Source organism: Neophocaena asiaeorientalis, unplaced genomic scaffold, assembly GCF_003031525.2.
Source record: "Neophocaena asiaeorientalis asiaeorientalis breed wild unplaced genomic scaffold, Neophocaena_asiaeorientalis_V1.1 scaffold84, whole genome shotgun sequence".
NCBI lineage: Eukaryota > Metazoa > Chordata > Mammalia > Artiodactyla > Phocoenidae > Neophocaena > Neophocaena asiaeorientalis.
The window spans coordinates 5,477,699-5,504,272 of record NW_020173656.1 but is presented as its reverse complement, the minus strand read 5'-3'; the positions used below and the strand labels follow the sequence as shown (position 1 = coordinate 5,504,272).

The 26,574-nt window shown below is 55.2% G+C and overlaps 1 protein-coding gene across 1 annotated transcript in view; it reads right to left on the bottom strand.

Annotated features, from left to right (window-relative positions):
- KLHL29 (kelch like family member 29) overlaps positions 1 to 26,574 on the bottom strand; it is a 314,685-nt gene that overhangs the window by 20,876 nt on the left and 267,235 nt on the right. The window contains exon 6 of the mRNA XM_024747808.1: positions 3,440 to 3,578. Within this exon, the coding sequence (XP_024603576.1) occupies positions 3,440 to 3,578 (139 nt within the window). The remainder of the gene's footprint in view (positions 1 to 3,439; positions 3,579 to 26,574) is intronic.

The following is a 26,574-nucleotide window of genomic DNA, read 5'->3' as shown; positions in this document are numbered from 1 at the left end:
CACCTCGCACTTGGCGTTGCAGGGACACCGGGTCACTCGCGCTGCCTTCACCCCCTGCTGTCCTGAGGCCCTGCCCTCACCTGCCTGGCCAATTCCCCTCTGGGTTCAAAACCCAAGCCAGATGCCACCTCTTCCCAGGGACTGTCCCCGAATGCTCCTCCCCCTGTGGAGTCAGGCACTCGGCCTGGGAGCTCCAAACCTCCACTGCCACCCTCAGCCTGCTCTCCCAGCCACACTTCTTTACACCTTCTCCCCCCACAGACCGTGGGCCCCTCGAGGGCAGAGACCCACCCCATCCAGTGATTCTCACAAGACCTGTACCTGGGAGGGGCTCCTGCTTGTTTGCTGGGCGAAGAGTAGGGAATGACTGGGCTCCCTATGTCTGGCCTGTGGCTCCAGGTGAGGGCATCCACACTGGGGCTGGGGCTGGTGCTGGGACAGGGTCCTCAATGGGGCCAAAGCGGTGAATGTATCACCCGCCCCAGGCTAGAGGTGGGAGGGAGTCCAGTCTGAGCCTCGAGGCCTGGGGGTTCCAGGATGGCAGAGGTTGGGCCCCCCACCTCTGCCAGTGCTCGCCTAGGCCCTCCCGAAGGTAAGGACCAGCGTGTCGTGTCCCACAGATCGTCCCCACACCCTCTGCCTGTGTTAGTGCAGCTGCCTGAGGGGGAAGACCCTGCCTGGGGCTCGGCGGGCAGGGCCCCGTCTCCCCTGCTGGGCCATTTGGGCCACTGCACATTAAGTCTCCAGGGTCACAGGTTTGGAGGCTCCACAGTCTCGAGGAGACTGAAATGATGTGCAACATCAGCTGGTCCCCGATCACTAAGAATGTGAAATTCTTAAGGATTTTCCACGGCCGGAAGGGAAATCACCTTCCGGAAGAGAGTCTGCTTTCCTCCCCATGGAAGGAATCTGTTTGCAGCTATCGGCAGAGATGGTGACATGTGCTCGTGGTTAGGACGAGAGGAGTCAAATTTAAATTGGCTGCAAATTAAGCTTGTGATTTTGAACTGAAGGGGCACCTTGGGGCTCTGCTGTGGCCACCTCTCCCGCTGAGTGACCCTCCTGTACGCTGAAGACACAGCCCTGTCTCCGCAGACCTCTCTGGGCTCAGATCCATCCGTCTGGCTGCCTACCGGGTGTCTCTACTTGGGTATGTTCAGGCTGCTAAAACCCGACATGCCAGACGCTCAATGCATCACCTCCCCCTAGCTCTCCCCTGCCCTTGGTCCATGGACCTGCCTGCCTGTGACTTTGTCCTTCTCATGTCCCCGTGCTTGCACTGGGGAAGCCCTGCCCATCCCCTCACTGTCACCCTGGGACGTCAGAGCAGGACGGAAACCTGGACATCATTTGAACCAACCTCCTCTATTACAGATGAGAAAACCCGAGGCCTGAGGGAGAGGACGTGACTTGCCTGGGGTCATAGGATGAGTGGCAGAGTCAGATGTAGAACCCAGGTCTCCCAGCTCCCAAGAGGCTGCCCTCTCTCCTCCGGCGACTGCCTCTCAGCCCCTGCACCCATCTTTTCCCATTAGGGTTACTGAGGCACATCTTGCAGTTCTCCTGCCTGAAGGTGGGCATCCCCACTCCACTTACCCTGACGGCCTCCACACCCTCAGACTGAGCCCGGGGCCCTAGCCTGGAGGTCAGGGCCTGTCTGCCCATCCCAACCTAGCTCAACCTATCTCTGAGAAGGCCATCTCCCCATCCCCACTGCTCATGACTGTCTCTGTCCTTAAATTTTTATTCCAGGCAACTCATCCCTTGCCCGGAATATTCTAAAACATTCCAGAATATTCCTTGCATTCCAGAACATTCCCCACAACCCATCCTTTGTCTGGAATGTTCTTCCTCCTTTTTGGTCTGTCCAAGAAGCGTTCACTACTTTGGGTTCCCAGCTAGTGGTATCTCTTCTCTGTTGTGTGCAAGGTTTTGGTTTACATGTTAGGTCTCTGAAGACAGTCAAAGAGCTCCTGTGCTCCCTTGCCCACATCTTTCTAGCCCAGGGCTGGGCCATTGCTCAGTACCAACCTGTCCCTGCATCCTGCCACCTCTGTGCTCTCCAACTGATCTGGATCAGGGACCAAGGCCTAAGATGCCACACCTGCAATCCAGTGGCCAGTTGCTGGTCACCGTCGGTTGAGAACTTGCCAAGAGTGGCAGCACAAAGCCCTCCCTTGGCCTGAAGAGGCCACTGGCCGTGCCCCTTCACCCCAGAGCTCATGCCCCTGACCCCTGTGCTCGGACAGAGAGAACCCAAGCACTGGGGGTGGGAGACCCGAGCTGTCCGTGAGACTGGAAGTCACAAAGAGCCTGCCCCTTCCTGTGTGGCTGGGGCCAGCGCGGCTCGGCGGGGCTCGCACGCCGGGCAGCTCAGCTCTAAGTGAAAGGACACAACAGATTGGAAAGGAGATGCCAGCCAGTGTGCCATCCTGAAACAAAACACAGTCACTCTGGGGTTAGTTGGCAAGTCCAAACACAGCATTGGGAAGCAAGCAGAGGTCCTGTCCTCCCACTCTGAGCACAGTCCCGGCTCAGCGTCTGCCCCGGAGAGGCTGCAAGGCAAAATGAGCAGCGGCATTAATCTGCTGATGGGTGAGAGAAACAGGAGCGTTACCCTGGGCCGGCCCCCTCGGCTGCTCTCCCTCACTAAGGCGCTAGAAGGTGGCCCCTAACGTCTTTGCAAGGGTATGAAGCAGACAAATTAAAAAATCAACATAATGGAAAAAAAAAAAAAAAAAGATGCTCATGCACCATTAAGACTCATTCAGGTAGAGATAGCCAGGGCAGAGGGCAGAAGGGGAGGGGAGCGAAGGCTGAGAGAGACCGTGTTTAGGACACACCTGGTCTGTGCTCAGATAGCGCTGGTTTTAGGCTCCGAGTACAAGTATCAAGACATGCAGCGTGAATGAGGCTTTAGCTACAAGTCAATTCTCCCCGACTCTGGCTGGGGAAAAGCGACCCCTTGGGTGCCTCGTGCTCCTCGGTGGGGGATGGTCTGGTCGAAGTGCTTTCCTGGCGTTAAGTTCACTATCGACAGCAGTGACGATGGTGCTGCTGGGGACACGTGCTGGCCCAGTGGGGGCAGCGTGCAAGTGGTCCCTTAAAGTGGAGTCTGCAGTCCTCCTAATCTCAGGGAGGGCTTGTGAGCCACTGAGAAAGCAGGATCCTCGGGGGGTGGGGCAGGGTGTTGTCGACTGCTGGCAGAGGCCCCTGGAGACCAGCAAAGCTGTATGGGCCGGGCCGGGGACAGTGGCTGCTCTGAGGCTGTGTGTGAGAGGGCACTGGGGTTGGGGGAGGAGGGGGCGGAGGAGAGATGGCTACTGGCTCTGTGACAGGGAGTCACGCTTCAGGAACCTGCAAGAGAGGGGAGGAGAAAAGCGACACAAAAGCGTCCTACAAAGGAACAGACCCGACCACAGCTGGAAGGAAGGCAAACCTTTGAATCAGGTCCTTGAAATACAAGCTGCAGGAAGCTAGAACATTTTGGTGGACTTCAAACTCTCTGCCTTCAACAACAATTTTCAGGTCTGTAAACGCTTTCGCTCTGCGCTGCTGGTTCAATTCCTTCAACATTTCTGCAGAACAGAGAAGACAGACAGGGCCAGGTTCCCATTAAGAGTTTTTTTTTTTTTTTAATTAAAATTTTTTTTCAAGAAGTAGAGAAATAGGAGAATACTTGACACTGTTTCTTGGCAAGACTGGCTCAACACTGACAGTCAAAAGAGGTCACAAACATAATGCGTAAACAAGCAGCAACTGGGAGGGGCTACGTAACCAAAGGAATAACGACTTTCAAAAGCAAAAAAACAAATACAGAAAAACGAAACAAACGAACCCCCCCCCCCCAAAAAAAAACCAAACCAGAAATTGAAAGTCTGGGAGAAAAGATTCCCATACTGACAACCAGAAACAGAGAGAATACATCATCACAAACAACTAAAAACTGTAATTTAACTATGCAACAAGTTCTCCAAATGCCAATGAGTGCTGATGTATTTGATACCAAGTAAAGCGTGGCGTTGTGATGTAAGATGGGCTGGATATGGTTCAAAGGAATAAAAACCACAAAACCTGCAAAAACAGCATCCCTTATGTTAGACACTCACAGCCATGGCTGGGGCGAGCTTCTTGGGGAGGGGCCCCTGAGAAAGGATGGGTGGAGTGGGGGCCTGACGAGCACTTCCCTTTCACACTTCCAGGACAGATGCAGGGATGGGGCGGGTAGGAGGGGAAGCAAGCAAGGGGCAGGGATAGTCTGCACCTCCTCCCACTTCCTGGGTCATCTCAGGAGCCCCACCCTTCACCTGGGTCTTCAGCACAGGGGAGTCTGGCTTGCAGCCCCAGGAAGTCCCAGGAAGTGGCCTCAGGGGACTTCCCACCCTGATACACACCTACCTTTGCCTGGTGGCTTGGCCACCTGGGGCCAGCACAGAGAGTGCCCCAGGTCTATGGGCTCCGAACCTGGGGATGTCAGAAGCTTCTCCCAGACCCACATCAAGGCTCAGAATGGGGAAGGAGGAGAGCCTGACAGCTGCTCTGCTCAGTTTATATAAACTCTTTCACTTGCAAAGTTAAGGCCTTCAGATGAGTAATGCTCCCAACAGCCTCGCCCTGCCGGCCTGTCCCCGCACCCCACGGGCCCATGGACAGAGCCTGCCCTTCGCAGTGCTGGTTGCCGGACATCAGAGGTCCAGATTCTTGGGCCAGAATGACCTAGACTGTTCAGCAGGTGAATGGGAGAGGGTGGTCTGCAGAACTGAGCCCCACCCTCTAAGTCCCCCACCAGCACCTCAGGCCCTCCGCGTGGGTGTTTGCTGCACCCTGGCTGGTGTTCCGGAATTACCCTCCAGTGTGCCCTGCTCCAGCCTGACCAGTCATCTCTGTCCTCTTGGGCTAGCATTGGGTGCCTGCCAAGATGCCCTGCTGAGCCCAGCTCCTCCCCTGACACTGTGACTGTGGACAAGCCCTGGTACTTCCTGAGCCTCTGTTTCTATGTGTGTAAAATGGGGATGGAGGCTCCCATTCTATTCCCAGAGCTGGGTGAAGATCAGATGTTCAGGCCTGGGGATGGCCAAGGGCTTGTGGGCTTTGAGGTCAGCCAGGCCCTTCTTTGAGAGGACATACTGGGCTTCAGCTCTGCTGAAGACCAGGGAAGATGGTGGGAAGGGTGGGCCCTGGAGCACACCCCACATGGGGGACTGAGGTGGTCGGGTAATGCTGAATCACTGTCCCCACCAACCCCACATCAGGCTGAGCTGGAGTCGCTGCAGGGCACATGCAGGGGTGTGTGTCCTGCGGGGGCATTGGCTGGGGTCTCTAAAGGCTCCCCGTGGAGCCTTGGAGCAAGGGAAACCAGCAGGACCCAAAGCAACAGCCGAGGGCGTGGAGGGCACCTGTGGGGTAGATACGGGGGAAGAGACTCAAGGGCTGGGGGAGAGACAGAGATGTGATGGGTGGACAGGAGGGGGTCAGATCCCAAGAGCCCTGTGAGGGGGCTCGAGCTTAATGCTATGGCACCAGGGAGTCAGCAGGGATTCTGTGCAGAGGGGTGACAAGGGTAGACTCCAGCAGCTATGGCAGAGGCAGAACGGGGGGCAGGAAAGCACCCTGTGGAGAGCTGGTCCTCAGAGCCAGGCCTGAGGGAGAACCTGAACTCTGCCTCCTATCAGTTGTGTGACCTTGGGAAAGTTACGCAGCATCCCCAAAGCCTCAGTTTCCCGCGCTGGTGGAGGTTAAAGGAGCTAGCCCGCGGTAAGCTGTGAGCCGTGGGCCCGGCACATATTAAACACTCAACGGTGGTATTTTCATGTTTTTGTTGATGGTGGTGATCACTCTGCAATCCAAGTGAGAAGTGACAAAGGCCTGAACTACAGCGGTGACAGAGGGACAGAGAAAGACAAGTATTTAGGCTGTGGATGCCATGGCCATCCATCCTGGAGGGACCATGGCGGGTGGGGGGGTGTGAGGACCATGTCCGGATTTCTCGGGGGGACATCGGGAAGGGAGGGGGTGATGAGTTGAGTTGTGGGCCTAGGGTTAGGGCCGTGGGATGCCTGGGGAGAGGTGGCAGTGGGGACGTGTAGCACATTGCCGGGGTGGATCCCACACAGGAAGGGCCTACAGGGTCAGGCTGGGTTAAGGCTGAACTGCTGCACTCACACATCAGCTCCAAAAAGAGCCACCAACTGAATTCATTCCCAAACCATGAGCCAGATGGATGATGTCATGGTTTTGAGTGAAATCCCTTGGGGGGGGAAAAGAGTTCTTGGCTGGAATTCCTGATTCTTGTTCCAGCTTTGCCACTAATTGGCTGGGTGACCCTGGGCAACTTGTTCCAGCTTTTGGTGCTCAATTCCCTCAAGCACCCACGGGCACCTGCTCTGGTGGCCCCAGTTGTCACGCTGCACTGAGGGATGGATGCAGCCCCACATGCCTCCTGAGTTAACCGTGCTCAGGGGACCGGGAGAACACAGCGCTACACAGAACGCCACTCCTTCTGGGCCCAGAGCATTCTGATTGCTTTGGAAGATTTTATTTCAAACCAAGGTTCCAGCAACGATTACATCTGCAGCCCCAGACCCAGCCTCAACGCCTGCTGCCTTGGGAACCCCGGGCCGGATCTGAGAGGTGGTGCTTGGAGATCCAGGTCATCATAACTGTAGGCTCTTTCTACTCTCATTTTGTGGAAATCTGGATTTAATAGCTGGGCAAGATTACTCAGTTTCAGAAGAATTTTTCAGTTTATGAAAGGGCTCACCAGGGGATTCCTTTTCACAGCAGGGCCCCAAGTACATTCAAAGTATTGATCAGCTGGTACGTGCTTACTGTTGCCCCCTGAGTGCCCAGCTGGAGAGCTGGCATTTCGGGACATTACGACGGAGGATCCACGGGAGGAAACCAGTATTGGCTCCGGGCCCAAACTGCCCTCCTGCCCGCCCCATATTGGCAAGGACAACTCCTTAATGTCTGAGGGGCTTGGAGGCCTGGGGGTTCCTGGGGAAGCCTTTGGACAAGCCATGCCGGTGCCCAGGTTGGACAGTCTGCAGGCCTCAGGGCAGAGCCTGGCAGGGGCTGCGTCCTCAGAGTTGACTCCAGCCGCACGCATCCCAGCACCCTGCAGAATTTGGTTGCCTTGGGCTTGTGAAGGAGAAGTCTTGACCTCAAGGTCCCTCCCTGTTGGCTGGCATCAGGGAATTGTTTTCTGGTCTTCCCTGCTTTGAGTGGGACCCCACACCCTTGCCTTGCCCACCCAAGTAGCTGCCCTGTGCCTTTTGCCTTGCCCCTCCTTGGGGAACTCCCCTGACTCAGACCATCTGGCAGAAAGCTCACACCCACCAGTTTACTAGGCTTCCCCCTGACCCTCCCCACCCAGTCCTGCCTCTTTTACCACCTAGAAATCTCTGCATCGATTCTCCACCAGCGCCGCCATCCCTCACCTGAGTCATTGCAGCAGCCTCTAAGGCCGTCTCCCTGTTTCTGGCCTGTTTCCCTCCAAGCTCTCTCCATACATCAGCCTGACCATCAACCTCTGCATTTTTTAAAAATATTTATTTATCTGGCTGCGCCTGGTCTTAGTTGTGGCATGCGGGATTTAGCTCCCTGACCAGGGATCGAACCCGGACCCCCTGCACTGGGAGCACAGAGTCTTAACCACTGGACCACCAGGGAAGTTCCCATCAGCCCCTGCTTAAATAAACTTTGCAAGGCTGGGTAGTGGGAACAAGGCCCTCTGTGATGCCTCCCCCAACAATGCCCAGCCCCTCCCCCTCCCCGGTGGGCCCTTCACTCCCCAATGAAGCCTCACTGCACCCCAGGCATGTCCCCCTCCATCCTTCACTCATCTCTCTGCCCCTCTGCCCAGATCTTTCTTCCTCCCTGCTTCTTCTGGCTAATTACCATTTTATCTTGCAACACCAGTTAAAGTATTATTTTGTCCCAGGCCTCTTTGCCTCTTTCCCCTATTCCTGCCAGATCCCCTTGCCCTCCGCCCACCTCGGCATCCTGTGCTTACTTATTTAGAGCATACTATGTAATTATTTATTTATATGGATGTCTCCTGCACTAGATCGTATTTTTTTAAAATTTTTATCTTCAATGATTAGCACAGGTCCTGGAGTATATGTATATAGTCGTTACGGTAAATTGCAAAAATTCTTTGCAGCCCCTCCCACCATCAAAGGGTGGAGTTATTTGCCCCACCCTTTGGATCTTGACTGGCCTTGTGACTTGTTTTGGACCCTAAAACATGGTTGAAAGGACACTGAGTCTGAGCCACAGCCTCAAGAAGCTTTACTTGCTTTTGCTCATTTTCTCGGGACCCCTGACACCACCACCATATAATCATGCCTGTTGGAGGATGAGAGACAACGTGGAGCAGAGGTGAGCCCTCACAGATGAGCTGCTTACACCAGCCAGACCCCCACCAATATCGGCTGAGCCTGACCCAGATCAGCTGAGCCCAACCCAAACTGCATCATCTAAATAAGTGGTTGTCGATTTAAGCCACTAAACCTTAGAACTGTTTGTTATGCTGCAAGAGCTAACTGCTATCAAAGGCATGAACAGGTGATGAACTCAAGTGCTCAGAGAACTTCCTCTGTGTCATTCTCTCCCTCGCTGGTGCAGTTTGAAGTTAATTCTTTTTGTTGTTGTTGTAAAATTACCATCCTAACCATTTTTAAGTTCCGTAGTGTTAAATACATTTACACTGCTGTGCAATCAATCTCTAGAACTCTTCGTCTTGCAAAATTGAAACTCCGTACCCATTAAAGAACAACTTCCCATTCCCCTCTTTCCCCACCACCTGGCAATGACCATTCTACTTTCTGTCTCTAAACTCGACTACCCTAGGCAACCCATATATAAGTGGAATCACACAGTATTTGTCTTTTTGTGACTGCCTTATTTCACTTAGCATAATGTCCTCAGGGTTCATCCATGTTGTAGCATATGTGAAAATTTCCATCCTTTTAAAAGCTGAATACTATTCCATTGTATGTATTGATCACATTTTGCATATCGATTCATTTGTCAGTGGGCACCTGGGTTGCTTCCCCCTTTGAGCTCTTGTGACGAGTGCTGCTATGAGGCTAATTCTCAACCCCACACGGACATCTCTAAACACCCTGTCCCAAACTCCATTATATGTGGTTAGGGTAAACCCGCTCTGTGGATCCAGCAGCAAGTGGCATCAGAGGGAAAGGAGACACTAGGAAGGGTCTGCCCGGGGCTGGATGCTTTGCTTAGAGGACAGTGAGGCCGCAAACAGAACCAACACTGGAGATGAAGTTGCAGCCCAACTTCTGCATATTTTTCACCAAACGACACAAGTTATTTGTCAGAGACTAATGGGCTCGTTCCAGCTGGACTAGAAGGGCTGTCTGAGGTGGTAATAAAGAGGAAGAGATGTCAAACATTAAAAGGCAACGAATTTCAGTGGCTTTGCAGCCGAGTCCATTAAATCAGAGCCCCGAGAAAGATTGTGCGGCCAAATAATTTTTTTCAGAGCTCAAGTAAGAACCCAGCTCGGTGATAAATGCACCTGACTCCACTGGTATTTATGACACCTATTTGATAAAGGACCTGAAAAAATTATAAACTCAGAGCAGTTGTGAAATATACTGAGAGAGCACAGCGAAGACTCTCATGCACACCCAGAGGATAATTCACTCGGGACCAGGAGCCTGACATGTGCCGACACCGTGGGGACAAATGATGGCTTTACACAAACAGAGCCTCCTGCTGCTTCTGCCATAGCCGGTCAGGGAGTGGCTGGGCTGCCAAGCTGGATGCTGCCCTTCCTCCTTTTCCCTCTCCCACCCATCAGATATACACACCACCCCTTTCTCCGCTTCCAAAGAAGTACTGGGCTCAGAATCAGCCTGGAGAGCCAGCTGGGCTCCAGCTTCCTCGTAAGATGGAATAAAACCCCCCGTGGGCTGCACGACCAGCCTGAGTCGGAGGGATGGGCCTTCTACGGGGAAGTCACCCAGTCCCAGTCCCACCAATGTGCGGGCAAACCCTCCCAGGAAACGGGGTTCTCTAGAGCAGGGAAGCGTGAAAGACTCAGGCTTCCTGCCTGACTTAGCATTTTAGTAAGGAGACCTTCTGGTTGTCCTGCTGTCCGAATGGAAATTTCTGCCATCTATCTGAAAGGGAACAAAAGCCCTCAGAACAGTTGCCACCTCTTACCAGCCTGGCTTTTCCATGTCGTCCAATGCTGGGTGACAGACCTATTTCTCAAGCACCAAAGGTCCTTTCTCCTCCTACAGTTCCCGCCCCAGGGCTGCCTACCAGCGGGTGCTCACTGAGCATTTGCTCGGCAGAATGAAGTTTACATTTCAGTTGGAACATTCTTATGCCCTCCAAGATGATATAAAAATCATTAAAATTTTTCCCCTTCAGTTGTTTTGAAACCCACCTAACACTAACAGAAACATCCCCCTCTCTTCCTCTGTCTCTTAGAGTCGAGGACTGACCAGCTGCCAGCCTGGGCATGGGGGCAGCATGACCCAGAGACCTAGATCAAGCCACAGAATCACCATGACTGCCTCATCTACAGGCCCACCCAGGCAAGGAATGCCTGATCCCTCATTCCTAAACTCCTACCCAGTGGCTCCCAGAGCCTGTTTGTAACCTTTGTTTATAGCTTCACTTCTATTCATGTCCCCACACACCCCTCAGCCCTTTCTCTAAGTTCATGCCCGCTGTATCCTGTTCCTTCACTTTGGTTGTTTCTCTCTGCCCCTTTGGCCAACTTTCCCCCAACACTTGTTTCTTAGGGTCTCATCGTCCCCTAAGCCTCAGCTTAAATTCCATCCTATAAGAATTCTTACCGAGTTCCTGGATCACAGACCTCTCCTGTGGTCCCACGAGACTTTGCTGGTGTCTCAATTGCAGTAGAGGTCCCTGGCTGCCTAATTTCAGAGGAATGTCTATCTGTCTGTCTCCTTTCTAGGCTGTGATCTCCTGGAGGGCTTGCTTCTCTGCCCCCCCCCCGCCCCCCTCCCCACTGGACACCAGACACCATGTTTTTCACAAAAATTCCTTTCTGATTGGAATTCAGGGTGTGTTACAGACCAGATGCAGACATGGTCTGGGAGGTAAGAATAACTTCCCCAAAACATGATCCAAAAGAACCATTTGAAATGTCACACTTGTGTGGAATCAGACGGAAAGAATGCAAAAATCAAGCCCCTTTTAACTTCAGGAGACACCAGTGTTAATAATAACGATGATGACCCCCCACTTCATATGGCATCTATGGCTGCTAAAGCATGGTTACATTGATTAGATCCTCCTTGGGGAGGGATTTATCTATTCTGTTCAGTGCCAATGGCTTTGAAGAGCCTAAAAAGCCCTCCTGGGAAAGAATGACCACCCCACCAGCTCTGCTGAGCATAGGTGCAGCCTGCAGCCCTCAAGGCAACTCTTCAGAACAGGGGGCTTCACACGCAGTGGTCAGAGAGAGGTGGTCTTCTCAACTTTCCAGGTTCCCAGCTGCCTGGATGGTAAGACCTGCCCACATGTAGGCCAATAACTGGCCACCTTCACTGACAGCTCTTGCCTTGTGACCTTGGGGTAGGAGGCAAAGGGAATGGTATTTTGTTTGGGGAGGGATGGGGGAGGCTGGGGGTGGAGTGTTAGGACCCCAGCACCAGCCTTGAGGAGCCTGGCCACAGAGTGGTCACTGCAGAAGTGGGGGCAGACCTTTGGCTGAGCAGGAAGGTCACTGAGCAAACCCTGAGGCTGTAGTTGGAGGGAAGTGCCTGGTTAGGTCAACACTGGCAGCTGTTCGTCCTTCCTGCCCCAGTAAAGAAGGTTCTGCCTGGCTCCTTTTCCTGCTCTGAGGGTGGAAGCTGAGGGGTTGATGGGAATACTCTGAGCAGGAGAGGGTGAAAATGTCTTGGTGGGAAGCGGTCAGAGAGATCTCAGGAAAAGGCCAGGGCTTAGGACGCTTGGGTGAGAAATGAGGTCAAGACCGGTGTGCAGAGAGCTCTGCAAGGAGCTGGGACTCCAGGGTGACACGCTGGAGTGGGGAGGGCTGATGTGCAGTGAATTAAGCATCCAGGTGATTCAGGTCAGGATGCTGAAGGTGGGGCTCACAAGGGTCTGGTGGGAGGCCAAGGCAGATGAGCTGGGAGCAGCCCAGAGGTCAAGGATTTTGGAGGGAAGGTGGCCTCCTTCAGGGGCTAGAACTTGGTTAGAACACCCTCAGGGAGGCGGGTGCCCGCAGGGGCCTTGGTCCTCAGGATCAGGGGAGGATGAGACTGGGTCTGGCAGCAGGGACAGAGTTGAAATTGATGTCTGGGGTTGGGGTGGGGAGCACCCCCCTCCCTCTGTGCTCTCATAATGCTCTGTGCCTCTGTGAACTGTGTTCTGCCTATAGTATATTTAGAGACACTGTTTCTTCTCCACCAGCGGGTAGATTCTTGGAAGCCGGGGCTGGTTCTTGGCTACAGGGACTAGAGTCAAGAGGCCAGGACAGATAGTTGGGGCCAAGTGAGAGAACAAAGTTCAGCACCTTGGAGAGCTCTAAGTGTCCAGGGGTCAGGGCAGAAAGCAGGGAGGGATTTAGAGAGGTTGGGGTGCCCTGGAGGAGGAGACTAAGTCCACAGCTGAATGAGGCTGAGGCGCGGACATCCCCTTTCAGAGGCAGACTCTGGGAACTTCAGATACCTTGTGTCTGTCCCACTCATTTATCCATCAAATGGGTGTTGTCTCCTGTGTGCTGGTCACTGGGTGGGGTCCCAGGGACACACATGAATGCACATGTTCAGAGACCTGGGGAGCTCACTGTTCAGCGGGGGACACACTAAGTAACTGTGATGCCGGGTGAGAAGTTTTAGTGGGGTGAACATCGGGCAGAGGAGGGGCAGAGGAGGGGGCTGGCTCTGCTCCATGGAGAGCAGGGAGGCTTCCACGGGGCTGGCGATGGTTAAGGGCACACTGGAAAGATAAGTAGGAGCTGAGCAGGTGGGCTGGAGGGGCAAGGTGTGAACCACACATATGTACATGTGTGTTTGAGTGAGTAGTGTGTATAAGTATGTGGGCAGGAACGTATGGCGTGTGCAGCACGTGATGTGTGTATGAGCATGTATGCACGCATGCATGTATGTGTACAAGCATATGTGTGTGTGAATATGTGTGCTTGAGCATGCAGTGTGAGAGGCAAGCCCATATCAGGCTGTGAAAAAACAAACCCTCCCGAGGTCTTTATCCCACAGGAGACTGGGTGCCACGGGTGAATTTTATGAGAGGGAGCGAGAGAATCAGTTTTGTCTCCTACACTCAAAAAGGCTGCTCAGAATCAACTGTGAGTGGTCTCACACCCCACACCGGGGCCCACATCCTCACCCTGCACCCGCCCGCGTCGGCCCCCGCCTTTCGCACACCATCAGGCCTTCCCTTCTTCCCGATGGCCACTCTGCTCTTCCAACCCATTCTGATGCCCTCCTCTGAATTTCCCAGGTACACAGTCAACAAACTGAAGCACATTTGTCAGGTACCTTCAAGGTGCAGGGCACAGGGCTGCGAGCTGGGGTCGGGGGTGGGAGTTGCAGAGGAGCCGGGGCAGTAGATGAGCCAGACCATCCCCGTCCTAGGGGAGAGTGAAGCTCAGTGGGGACACAAGGCGCCCGTGGTGAAGAGCCGGATAAGAGCTCCATGGCAGTCAGCGGGGGCGCTGAAGTCCCCCTGAGGAGGGAGAGATGGGTGGCCTGGGGATGACCAGGAAGAGCAGGGGGATGGCTAGCTATGTCACCGTGGAGAGCCAAAGGCACACGAGGAGAGGTATTATTCCTAATTTAGCTCACAGTCTAACACAGGTTTACTGAGGACCTACTATGTACCAGGCCCTGGACTAAGAAGATGAAAGCAGTTTCCATCCTCAAGGAGCTCACAGTCTGATGGGGGAGGTAGACGCTGCAGTGAACACAGGTGAGTTTGGTTGCTTGACGTTGGAACCCCCTTTCTACTGGGGAGAACCCCAAGATGCCTGGGGAACTGGGCCTTGTCCCTGTGGGAGTGGAGTGGAGGCGGCTCCCTGGCAGCTGGCATGTAACCAGGAGACCTGGGCTCAGCTGGTCTGATGCTCGTGCCCTGGACTTGGAGGTTCCAGGGAGGCATGCACGGCAGGGCCAGCCGGCGATGGTGACCGTGGTGACTGGCGGAGTCAGTGGCTCAGTGGCACTTGAGTACTGGCGGGGGAGATGTTGCCAGTGCAGAGTCCCAAGCAGACAGGTCCTGCTGGGGACCGCTCTGTGCTGCCTCTGTTCCTGACCCATTTCCCAGCCCCACTGCTTAGCCTCAAATAAAGATCTGCCCGGCTGAACTCTGTCAGAGCTGTGGACTGTGGTTGGCGTCCCGGGACAGACATGCATGCACCCATGTTACACTGTGTCGTACGCGGCGTGATGAATGCCCCTTTAGCAGAGCTGCCGAGGGCGTGGGGGGAGCACAGCGTACAAGTGGGTGAGGGGAGGTCTGTCTGTGCAGAGGCCTGGAGCTCCATGACAGGCTGGATAAGCTGTGCTTAGAACCTATAGACTGTAGGCCTGGGAGGGAAATTTAGAAAAGCTGTCCCAGTTCCCTGGGGCACAGAGGGGTGGGCTGGATGGGGGGCAAATGACTGGAGGTGGTGAGACCCTGCCCCTAGGGGTTGCTGCTATTGGGTAGGTGAGCGGTGAGGGTGAAGCCTGGTCTAGAGCCTGGAGGACGGTGGAGGGGGCTCTGGGGTCTAGGGGGAAGCAGAACCACAGGGCTTTGAGAGTCCATGTAGGGCTGGGACCGAGGGGAGGATTTCTGACCACTGTCGCTGACTTCGGAGCTCCAGGGTCCCCACCTCCGGGTGAGGCCTGGAGCGTGGCATTCGGAAACCAGGTGCCGCGTGCTGCTTCGCTTCCTTCTGCATTGGTGGATGAGCCCCTCAAACGGATGGTCTCCAGGCCTTGCCTCTGGGGCTGCGAGGACAGAGGCCCTCCTCTGAGGCAGAGCCATCAGCCCTTGTGCTGTCCTGGGCTCTGCTACTACCAGTTTACAGCTTTCTGTTTTACCTTTCATTACCTTAGGGGCAAGACGTCAGATTTCTGAGTACAGGTGAGAAGCTGTAGCTGGGACCCGCCAGAGAATTTGAATAAAGAGGTGTCAGTCCTGCGTGTACCCCCAGAGAGGTATGAACTCAGAGCTCAACTAAGCAACCGGGGAGCTGACGGCGGCGGCTACCTCATCCTCCAGCACAGCCCAGCCTCCAGCAGAGAAGATGCGACTCCAGGTGCCCAGTCTACAAAATGCACCACCTGGTTTCTTCAACTGGGGCAAACGTGGACAGGGCTGCCTACCCTCCATTCCTGGCCAGCAGGCAGCCCAGGGCAGCGGAGCCCACAGGGGGCCCTGCTTCCCTCCTTCACTGCCCTGGATTCCCAGAGGGGACTGGGCTCTTTACCTGGACTGGCCACCATGACGGCCCCATCGTCTTTCACCCAGAGGCCCTGCTGACCTGCCTTCCACCAGGCTCCTGGGAAGCCTGGGTGAGACAGCTGTCTTGTGTGGGTGAGCAAAGGGGCTGGGTGGGGGAGAGGCGAGCGAGGGGCCCCAGAGCTTCTGCACCCAACACTGCAGACCCCAGAGGAGGGCATGCTTTGGAAACAGAAGAGCAACAAGCCTAAATTGTCATGGGCTATATTCCGTGGAACCTTGCTGTGTTGGAAGCTTCCTGAAGGGAGTCCCTCAAAGGCTCTGGCCAGCTGGGCTTTGGGACAGTCAGCCCCCTGCCCGAGGAAGGGGCAGGACGGCACAGAGAGGGGGCGGGACGAGGTGCTGGGGAGGATGGGGGACCAGACAGGAGAGAGAGACAAGGAGCGGGGGACTCATGGCCCTCCCCGACGGTTCCAGCAAATCAATCAATCGTTTAAAAGGATTTGTGAGAATTAGTGAACCGGAGCTGGGAGTACAATCAGCTCGGTTACCCAGGTAAACAAGGAAGTGAAACGGAGACCCCAGGTGCCACCAGGGCCTGATGGCAGCTCAGAGCTCTGTGAATCACATCGCAGGAAAAGAGGATTCACAGGCCAAGAGGACTTGGGGTGAGGAGGCAGGGCAGGAGCGTGCGTGCGTGTGTTTGGGGGGATGGGGACCCCTCTCTACCGCACTTGTCCCTCTATATTCCTTTCGGAGGGGGTGTCTCTCCGTGGCCGTCTGCCCCGGGTCTCCATCCGTGCTCACCCCTCCTGAGGGCCTGGGCAGGGTCAGGTCTGTGGCAACACGTCGCCTCCTGTCATTTCAGGGGAGGTGAAAGCCTAGGCGATATTTCAATTTTCCTATTGCCGATGGTCTTTAATCGCCGCCATCATTCCAGGAAAATTAGAAAATTAGCATAAATGAAGAAAGTGGGGCTGTGCCCCCCAGGAGATCAGGGGCCAGCTGCAGGGCCAGAGGGCCAGGTCTGCCTTAGCGTGCCCAGGCCAGCCCCGGTGTCACACCTGAGAGACACCATGGCCACCGGGGAGGAGTCAGCCCCAGCCCTGCCTCCGGTGGGCCCACTCTTGGTGCCCCGTCTACCAGCCAGGTGTCCTGCACTCCTGCCTGTCACACTGGCCGTGGGGTCCTGGGTGCACGCAGCCCGTGGACGAGGCACCCCAGGCCTGGTCCCCGGAAAGGTCTCCGGGTGGGCTCTCTTGACACCCCCTTTGATCCCGCCTCCTGCCTGCAGCTCAGGCTTCTCCCCTGCCGGGCCCTCCCTCTTCGGTATGTGATCTTTGCCTGATGAATTCTGTCTCTGGTTAGACTGTGAGCTCTGGTGCCTTTCATTCCCCGCATTCCCAGAGCCCGGTGCAGCCCGGTGCAGCCCGGTGCATTCCCAGAGCCCGGTGCAGGACTGGGTCCCGGGGTGGCTCACACATGCTGGGCTCCCAGTGGCGACTTACGCAGCCAAGACCCTGATGCAGGAAGACAGTCCTGTCTGGGCACACGTGCAGGCTGTGCTTCTGGACCTTCTGGGTTGACTTCCCTGACACAGGACCTTTCACACTGTTCTCATGATTTCAGCTGAGCTCTTGGCTTTAACGATACCCCTCTCTGCCTGGTCACTTCCCCAGAGGTATTTAGCCCGACAGTCTATTTTTCTTGAGAAGCTGAACCTATTAGACTCTATAATAAAGCCAGAGTACTGTTTTCACAAACTCTCATTGGAAGTAATTACCCAAGAGAAGCCGTCCTGCACAGACAGGGCCGGGCCTGTGTCTCAGCTGCAGTCCTGGGTTCTGGTGTACCTCTGCTCCGGGCGGGCTGGACACAGGGGGTGGGCACCCTGGGCACCTGCCACTGTGCTCAGAGGCTGACTGAAGGTGGGCATGAGGGGTGGCTCCACCCCCTGCATGGCACATAGGCTAAGAAGCCCAGCCTAGCCCAGTCTCCTGCATGGGCCGTGTCCAGCAGGAATCAACCTACAGGAATGGAGTGTCTCTGTGTGCAGGTGGGGAGGAAACCAAGGCGACCCTGCTGTCCCACTTTCTGCCCTTGAGAGCCTTCTTGGCACGAGGTGCAACTGTACACTCACTGGGGGGTTGATGGCAGTGACGGGTAGTGAAGGGCGTGGTATGGACTTGAAGGGGCAGCTCCCAGCTGCTGTTTGGACAGGCTGCTCCCTTCCCTTCATTGGGTCCTCTTCCTCTGCAGGACCCGTCTACCCATCCCGCGAGACCAGGTTCAGATGCCGCCTTCTGTCCCACCACACTGGGCTCACAACAGAGCCAAGGTTAGTTTTTCATCTCTCAAGCCCTTGGACTGTGGGTGCCCACAGATGGGACCCCCGTGGGGGGACTGGGAGGGGCGGGGAGGGTGTTTGCTGATGGAGTGAATGGCTTTGACCAAAAGGGAAAGAAAGCAGAGTCCTGCGGGATTCGAGGGTTTGAGACCTTGCAGCCTGGCCACGTGGAGGGCTCCTGACCAGCTGGGTCTGCAGTTCCCAGGGATGACACAGAACCTGATGGAGAATCCTCCTAGGCTCCAGCAGTAGCTTCCCGTTCGGGCCCAGGGCTGGGGAAGGTGATGCTGGTCCTGACCTGGGAGTTGTCTCGCTACCTGTGGGCCTGGAGCTTCTACAGCTCTCCTGTGGGGGTCTGGGCTGGCTCCTTCTTGGGGTGAACTTTACCTTGGGTGGGTGGAGGTGATGGGGAATCCATGGGGTAGGAGGGTCTGGGGTAGGAGGGTCTTGGGTGGGTGAAGGTGATGGGGAATCCATGGGGTAGGAGGGTCTACAACCCCGGGCCCAGGGAGAAGCATCCAGGCCCTGGGGCAGGCTGGAAAGAAGGCTCTCCCCAGCACAGCTGACCTGGACTTGGGCGGGTCTGCAAATCAAGCTGTAGAGCTCCCCGAGGCCTTGGGAATGAGTGCATGTGTCCTAGCAAAGGTGGATCCAGGGCTGGCTGGAGTGGGCTGGCTGCCCTCAGAAGCTGCTCCCTCAGCTCCCATCTTCTCCCCTCTACGTCCTGGAGGTTTTGAAACCAGCACTTCTCTCCTTCCTCAGGCTCTGCAGGCCAAGGTATGGCTGCGCCTGTCCGCCGTTAGGAGGATCTGTGTTGTCTACCCTGAGCATCTTTCTTAACGGGGTGCGTCTGCACAGACAGGAGCTTTCTGCTTCTCTGGCAGCTGCTGCGGAGGAGAACGTAATCGATTTTGATCCCTGCTCCGAAAAGCTCCCACTGCTAAGAAAAGCTCTCAAAAGCAGAGCCTGGATCTGACTAGCCTCTGTACCCCAGTGCCTGGCATAGCTTCTGGCTCCAAACAGGTTTCAGGTAAGGTCTGAATAAGTGATTGAGGGAATGAATGAATAGTTGCTGGATCAGACAAGGTGTCACGGAATAGGATGCACTGAGCTGGGTCTTGAATGGATAGGATTTGAGCCAACAAATCCTGAGTCCTTCCATGGAGGAAGTGTGGCCCCCAGAGTGCACGGCACAAGCAAAGGCACAGAAGCAGGAAAGCCCATGGAGGGACCACAGACTCTACGGAGTGTGGAGCAGTGGGCTGGTGGGCAGGCAGAGCGATGGCATCAAGCAGGGAGAGCGAGAAGCCGCAGAACCCTGGGAACAACCGCGCCGAGTACGGTAGGCATTTCCATATCTCCAGCATCTTTCTTCCCCTGGCAGCACCCACCAGGGAAAGAAAACCCTGCAATCCCCAGCACTTGGCTCTCTCCCAGCCTGGAGAGAGGGCGGAGGGAGGCGAGCAGGGCCACGCGGGCACGCTCTCGAGCGCACTCTCTCCCTTGCCAGCACCCACTCCCCAGGCATCTGAGCAGTGACGGACCATCTGCCTGGAAGTCATCTAGAAGAAGAAAGGACCGTGCACGTCAGCCAGAACAGACCCAGGCCCACCCTGGAGCACTCGCTATTCCTAGGGGTGGATCGGAGGCCCAGGCGGTCCAGGGTGACTTGGGTGGCAGGGCCAGAAGGAGCGGGCAGGTCTCCAGGTGCTCTGGTTCTGCATGGTGACACTGCACAGAGATGGTGATGATGATGAAGGGCATGGCGACCTTTCACTGAGAGCCCGTGTGTGCTGAGATGGCCATCCACGCACGTCGCTGCTCTTAAGTTTCGAGTGTCTTTTACATATGAGGGAGGCGAGGTGAGGTGCCCGGTGTCTCCCGCTGGAAGCTGAGGCGGGTTTGATCTGACAGGAGCCTGCCCTGCCTAAGGCATCAGTTCTCAGCCTTGGCCTGTGCATCGAAGAACTCATCTGGAAGCTTCAAAAAAACAAATACTGATGCCTGGGCCCCACAACCCACAGTGGGTTGGGGGTGATCTAGGCACCAGGATTTTTAAAAAGCTCCCCAGGAAATTTTAATGTGTAGCAAAGTTGAAAACTTCTGGTCTCCTGCCCCAGCACTGTTGTTTCTGCTTTTTTGTTCTCATTACTGAAATCTCCAGAGCTCAACGAAATTTAGTGAAAAAAATAAAATAAAAATAAGGAACGACAGTTCGAAGAGCCAGGAATTTATGCAAATGAATGCAAATAAACACACACACTTCCATATATATGTTTATGCAAATATTCTTGTGGTCCTTGCAAATCACTCACCCGCCTGCAAGCAGCTGTCTGTGATTTCTTGGTGAGAACCCCAGGCAGGGTGCTCCGGTTAGTGACAGGTTGTAACACGACCTCCCAGAACAGATATCTCTATTAGCAAACTCATCCTAGAAGTCCTCCACTCACAGAGCCCAGCTTTGTGCACCAAAACCCCGTCCCCAACTCGCTCAGGCCTCCGGGCCCACTGAAGGCCACAGACCAGGAGGGCTCAGGAGCAGTTGCCTGGTGGGGACCTCAAGGCCACCAGCGCCGTGGGCAGAGAGAGCGGGGGCCTGATAGCTGCTGGAAGACAGCTCTGATCGCCGAGGGCCGGGCCGGTCTAGGTGGGCTGGCCCGTGGCTGGGCACTCCACTCCGCCCTGTCAGTGGGTGCCCCATGTGTGCTGTCTGCCCAACTGGTCCTACAGCTCATTCGCATAAACCCGGTGGGAGACATTGGACTTCAGAAGACAACTTGCCCGGTCAAGATGAGAGACTGGCACCGTTCCACCACATACCCTCAACAGACGCTGACCGTGCCTCCAGCTCTGGTTTGCAACCCCTTCTCCCAGGCCTTGTCAAACAGTTATGGCCTCTGTAACTTCAGTCTCCCTTGTTTTGCTGCCTCAAGGATGAGCCAGTTCTGCCCCCTGCTGGCCTCTGGCTCTGTTCCCTGAGAAGGACTAAGAGGCACTGAAACCTCAGTGCCTCCTTCCTGCAGGCTCAGCACTCGTCAGGGTGTCCTGCCTAAGCTGGGCACACTCCGCCAGTGGCTGCCTGGGGTAGAGGGAGTTCCCCAAGGGGGTGTGGGATGTGAGCCTGAAGATCCACCAGAGAACCAGGCCCTGGCGCTTTGGGTTCCCAGCTCAGCCTGCTATGCACAGCTCTGGAAAGTTCACATCCAATTTCTTATTTCTCTCGCTGCTGAATCCAGGGGGTGGAGGCCATGGCCATTTGGGAGGCTCTGGGGAGGCAGAATGTGAGCTCTGTGAGGGCAGAGCGTTCTGTTTGTGATGCATGGTAGGCACTCACTACATTTTTGTTGGCTGAGGGCACAAATGAGCCTTTCCCCTACAGCACCCCTGCCTGACGATCTTCCCAGTCGTCCTTGTGACTTGTGCATGACTTGGGATGGGCGAGGTGTGGCCTGTCCCCAGGAGGGTGCTCACCTCTGGGAGGGCAGCTGTAGACAGTGCCCCTCATGGACCCAGTGCTCAGCCCAGGTCAGGAAAAGCCTCCCGAGCTGAAAGGCCAATTCACCTGAGCACAGTTCTCACTTTGGGTGGTGCTGGTGGTAGGGAGGTGGCAGAGGGGTGTCAATCCTTCCAGGCCGTGATGGAAAACCCAGTGACTGGTGTACCAGTGGGGTGCCAGAAGTCCATTCGGGTATGATTCTGTCTAACGCAGAGCTCTTACGACGACCTCCCCAGCAAGGACAAAAGCCTCTGAGCCTCTGGTGACAACCTACCCACCAAGCTCTTATGTGCCCTGGGAGGTCAGTCCAGCAAAGAGAAGTCTGCCAGGCCATGTTGGGAGACAGAGCTCAGCCTTCCTGCTCATCCACCCTCCACTTGCTGCCCTCAGGGGCCACTCTTAGTTCTTGGTGGTCCAACTATCCAAGAGAAAAAAGAGCTTTCACACGCGGAAAAATCTCTGCTAGAGTACCAGCTGGCTTCAGCTCAGCTCCCAGCCTCCGCGGAGTTGCTGCCTGGGCACCTGAGAGACCCCCTATGCCGCCGCCGCCCCCATCGGAGAGCACTGTCTCCCTGCTGCCTGCTTCACTCCTGCTGGCTGGAACTGAGTTTGTAAAGGGAGATTTTATTCTTTAATTATTTCGGGCTAACCCTTCACCTCCTCAGCTTTTCTGGGCTGTTAGGGAGAGTCCCTGTGGTTCCAGTCACTCAGTGACTGTGTGATAAGGGACAAAGGAGATAAAGCCATCTCCTTTGGAGGAAATGGGGAGAGATAAGCTCCGGAGCCTCCGTGGCTGGTTGGCTGTGGGCCTGGCCAGTGAGACTGGGTCTGTTCCATGGCAGGCTGTTGTCTTGAGGGTCCAGCCTTCACCCATACTGACCCTAGGGCAGGCCATCCATGGCTTCCCTCCTCTCTGTTGAAAACTGGCTGGAATGGTCAGAGGTGAAGGGAGGACAAACAGCACAAATTTCTGTGGACAACCTGATCCACCAAGCTGACAGCCAACTAAACCAGGACTGTTAGGAAGCATCCGTTCCCTTCTCTTGGCTCTCTCAGTACAAATGTGCTGTGGGATCATCTCACTCAGGTCCCAGGGACCCAGTGTGGGTCATCCAGGGTCTAGAGTTAAGAGGGTAGAACCGGTCCAGAGCCCAGGACCTAGAGCAAACTGAGAATTTACATCTAGAGCCCAGAGCTTAAAATCTAGAACTTCAAGCCCCAGCCAGAGCCCAGTTTAACACAGAGGCTAGATTATCAATGTAAACACCTGAAATTCAGACAACTGGACCCACTTCTGAGAACCCTCCCAGCACCAGTGTGCTAGAAAGTTCCCTTCGCTGTCTCCAGCCCTCTGATTGGCACCTGACAGTGTGTGGAGAATTAATTATGGTCAGAGCTTTTCAACATGCAATAAAAAGCCTTTTAAACCATTCCGATGGGAGGTGATTAACTCTACCAAGTGGCATTATGGGTCTCCTATCTGTTGCTTTCATAAACATAGTTGTAGGTGGAATGTTTTATTATGGGCATAAAAATGTCCCACATTACAATGTATAAGCACATATTGATGTTATATTTCTTTACTGTGCTGCACGCCCCAATCCCCAACCACTCCGAAAAGAAACTACAGGTCTTAATAATTTATGCTCCAAGTTTTAACCAGGATTATCAATGGCAGCTTTTGAGCTTTCTCTTTTGGCAACACTATAGATCATAGTAAAAATGCACCGACAAGCGATGTGTCCGTTTGATTTTTTCCACCTGAATCAGCAGCCCAAACTCCAGACACAGCAGTTTAGGGCAAGCAGCACACTGAAGAATTTAAGTCTAAGCATTTAATCTGTCCTTTCCATAAATTTCTGCTGCTTGTGCTTTATAATGATTCTACCAGAGGAAGTTTATTTATATCGCAGATTTTCAGCATCAGCACATTGAGAGCACAACGGCGATCGCTCAGTCAATAGCTTACAGCCATGTATAATATCACTCCGGAAATCAAAAGCCCATTTGAAGAAAAGAAGCCTCCGATTAAAGTCACTTGAAGACATCAATAACTTGGAACTCGCTAAAGAGAAGTTATAAATATCCAGCCCGCGCATATGCAAATAGGCGTTTGCAGACGCGCGACCGCCCAGCGAGCCCGGGAACCTCCCGTGGTCCCTCCCTCCCCGGAGGCACGTGCGGGGGGGCGGGCCCGGCTACGTCACTGGGGGCGGGTCCTCCCCTCTCCCGGAGGCGGTGCGCCCAAGTCCGCGCGCGGGCGCCTGTACCCTAGTCAGCGCGACCGGCTAGGTCTGGGTGTCGTGCTGGGCTTCACGGCCGGCGAGCAGTAGGAACCCAACCTTAAAACCCAAAGCTAGCGCCTTTCTGGGTTGTTTACCACGTGTCAGTTACTGGGTCTAGAGGCACTTTACATCTGCCGCCCTCAGCCATCTTACTGATTCCTTAAGTCATATATACCCAATGGCCACCCCGCCCCCATCGGCTTCATCTCGTCGAGGGGAGGGGAGGAAGCACCCACGCTTTGAAAAGCCCCCAGCGTGCATGCTTCCTGCTACCCCGCTGAGATGCACATTATCGCTTTTTATTCTCCCAGCAACTCTATGGCTGAAGGTCCCCATTTCACAGATGAGAAAAATAGGGTTCAGAGAGAGTCCCTGGCCACTGAGTGGCAGAAGCAAGATTTTAATCAAACTCTGCTTAATTCGCAGCCCCGCATTTATAATTTTAAGTTGCTATAGTTTGTTGTTTCCTGCTTGCCCTAGCTGCTTTCTCAGGGCAGGGCAGGGCCTGCCCAGGGGCCTAGAGAGATTTAGGGGTCATTTGGGAAGGTGAGGCTCAGGGTCCAAGGAGCACCATGAACCGTCGTGCTGTAGACAAAGGGGGGGAATGTGGATGATGGAGGCTGGATAGAGCTGGCTGGGGAGGCAAGCTGGAGGGCTGGCTGGTGGGCCTGCTGGGCAAGATCCTTGCTAGGGGCCCTGGGGTGGGATGGGAGGGGCCAAGGCAAAGCCCAGGCCTTGGATCTGGAGTCAGCTGGGGGCCTGGGCTCTGGACTTGAGGTGGTGAGGGGACCTCAGACCTTCAGGAAGGGAAGGAAGGCAGAATGGACCCATTGGGAGGGGCCGGGGCCCCAGGTGGTGCTGGTGAACTCAATGGCCACAGACCAGAAGCTGCACTACCCCCAGGTAACCCTAGAAATGGCCAAGGCCTACATGGCCAAAGCCCCTGAGAGCACAACCACCCCTCAGGAGAAACTCTGCTCGTTGCCCAGAAGCATGACGTGGTCCTGCACAAGGCAAGGCTCCCTCAGAGAGTGAGTTACCTATGGGCAGTGGGCCGTAATAAGATAATAAGGTTAAACCTTGCCAAAGTAGACAAGAGAAAATGTGACAAAGGGCAGAACATTTGAATTAAGTTATATAAAATCATAGAAGGTGACTGAAAAAGGACAACTTTCTTCAGGATGACTTCTGCCTTAAAAGACACCCTGACTCTGGAGCCACCTCGATGCCTTTACTCAAGCTGTCCCGTCCCCCCAGATTCCCACCCTGTGTCCACAGCACTGCGGTAAGGTTTATGCTTCAGTACTGTGAGCATAATCGATCACTTTCAGCTACACTCGTTCATTCCTTCACTCATTCTATTCACTCGTACATTCAACAAATATTTATTGAGCACCTACCATGTTCCAGGCACTGGGGATACAGCAATGAAGGAAACAGACCCAAAGCCCTGCCCCCACGGAGCACAGATCCTAGAGGATCTTTGCTGACCTCTCTGTCCCTCCTTCTCAAGGGCTGGTGTGGTTCAGCGGACTCTTGAGGGCTGGGCAGCGCAGCCAGGCGGACAGGCATCCTCACTCATGCATTTGGCTGCAGTTGGTCCCAGAGCTCCCAGCAAATGGCTTTTCTGAGCCTCAAGCTGCGCTGACTCATCTTCTCTCTGCCCTTCTTCCTAGCCTGCTGGGGAGGTTGTTTCTTTGGAGATCCTTCCAGGCCAAAGGTCAGTGTGTGTGTGGGGTCTCTACTCCCAGATGGGGAAGACCACATCCTTCCAGATAAATGACCTAGTCCTGGGATGGGGATTATACACCCATGTTCCCCTCTCCCCCTGCTCCAGTGCCAGGAGGACTCCAAGCCCAGCCACAACTAGAGCCTGGCAGGGTGGAGGACTGGCCCTCTGATGAATGCGGTCGGAGGCCTTGCACACGTGTGCAGGTGCGTCCGTACAGGTGAAGCCTTCTCAGGAGGGTCTCCTAGATATATAGAACATTCAGAGCTTGGGCTTCTCTCCTTCCTATTGACTGACCAGGGCAGAGGCTGGCTGGATGCCCCTGATCAACCACCAACTCTCATTCCAGCCCTAGTACTACCTGCCCCCGGGGGAGGAGCTGGATTCCCAGGGGGCTGGAGCCTCAAGGGTTGAGGGCTGGGGGACAGTAACCCGAGATCCTCTCCCCTTTTTGGCTGCAGGAACCAGCTCTTGTTGGGACGGAATGCTCCACTTTCCTGGAATCCTCTGCCCTCCTGGGAACTCTTGGGCAGGCACATACAAACTGTTTTCTATAGTTACTCGGGAGGGCCCTCTGGTTTCTGTTTGGCAGCCACAGGGGTTCTGGGGATGGTTGCTGGGAAACCCTGCTGAGACCACACCTGCCTTTCCCCAAGGAGGATGAGCTGCCTCAGCTCGGGTGGAGGCCCCGGCATGAATCTGAAGAGACGGGGCCAGTGCCGGCTGAGGCAGCAGGCGGCAGGAGCTGGGGCTGACCAGAGCCACACCCGGGGTGGCTGGAGGGGGCAGTAGCCTCCAGTGACGGGGGAGGGAGCTTAGTGAGAAGTGAGGACCACCGAAGGGTTTTGACTAGGGCAGGGCCTGCTCAGACGGGCACTTTAGAGATGCTCTAACTGTAGAGTGGAGAGTAGCAGTGAGGGGGCAGGCCTGGGGCCAGGGGGAGAGGAGGAGGCCGCATGGCCACCCAGGGATCCCTGACGGACGGGTGACAGAGCAGAGCGGGGGAGGTAAACAGACCACACTGAGGCTGACGGGGTGGGCAGGAGGGCCTGGGTGTGGAGGGTTGGGTGGGCTGAGGTTGAAAGGCCCTGGTGAAGAACGGCCGACAGGCCCGAAGTCCTCCTGGAGGTTTGGGGCTCCCCAGCCCTGAGCACAGCTTGGGCCCACGTCTGGGCACCTCCTTGGGCCTGGCTGCACGGCAGCCTGCCTCAGTTACCGTTGGGTCTCCGTGTCCCTGAACCTCTGAGACTCTGCATCCAGCTCCTCATTTCTCACATGGGGAGGCAGAGATTCAGTGCGG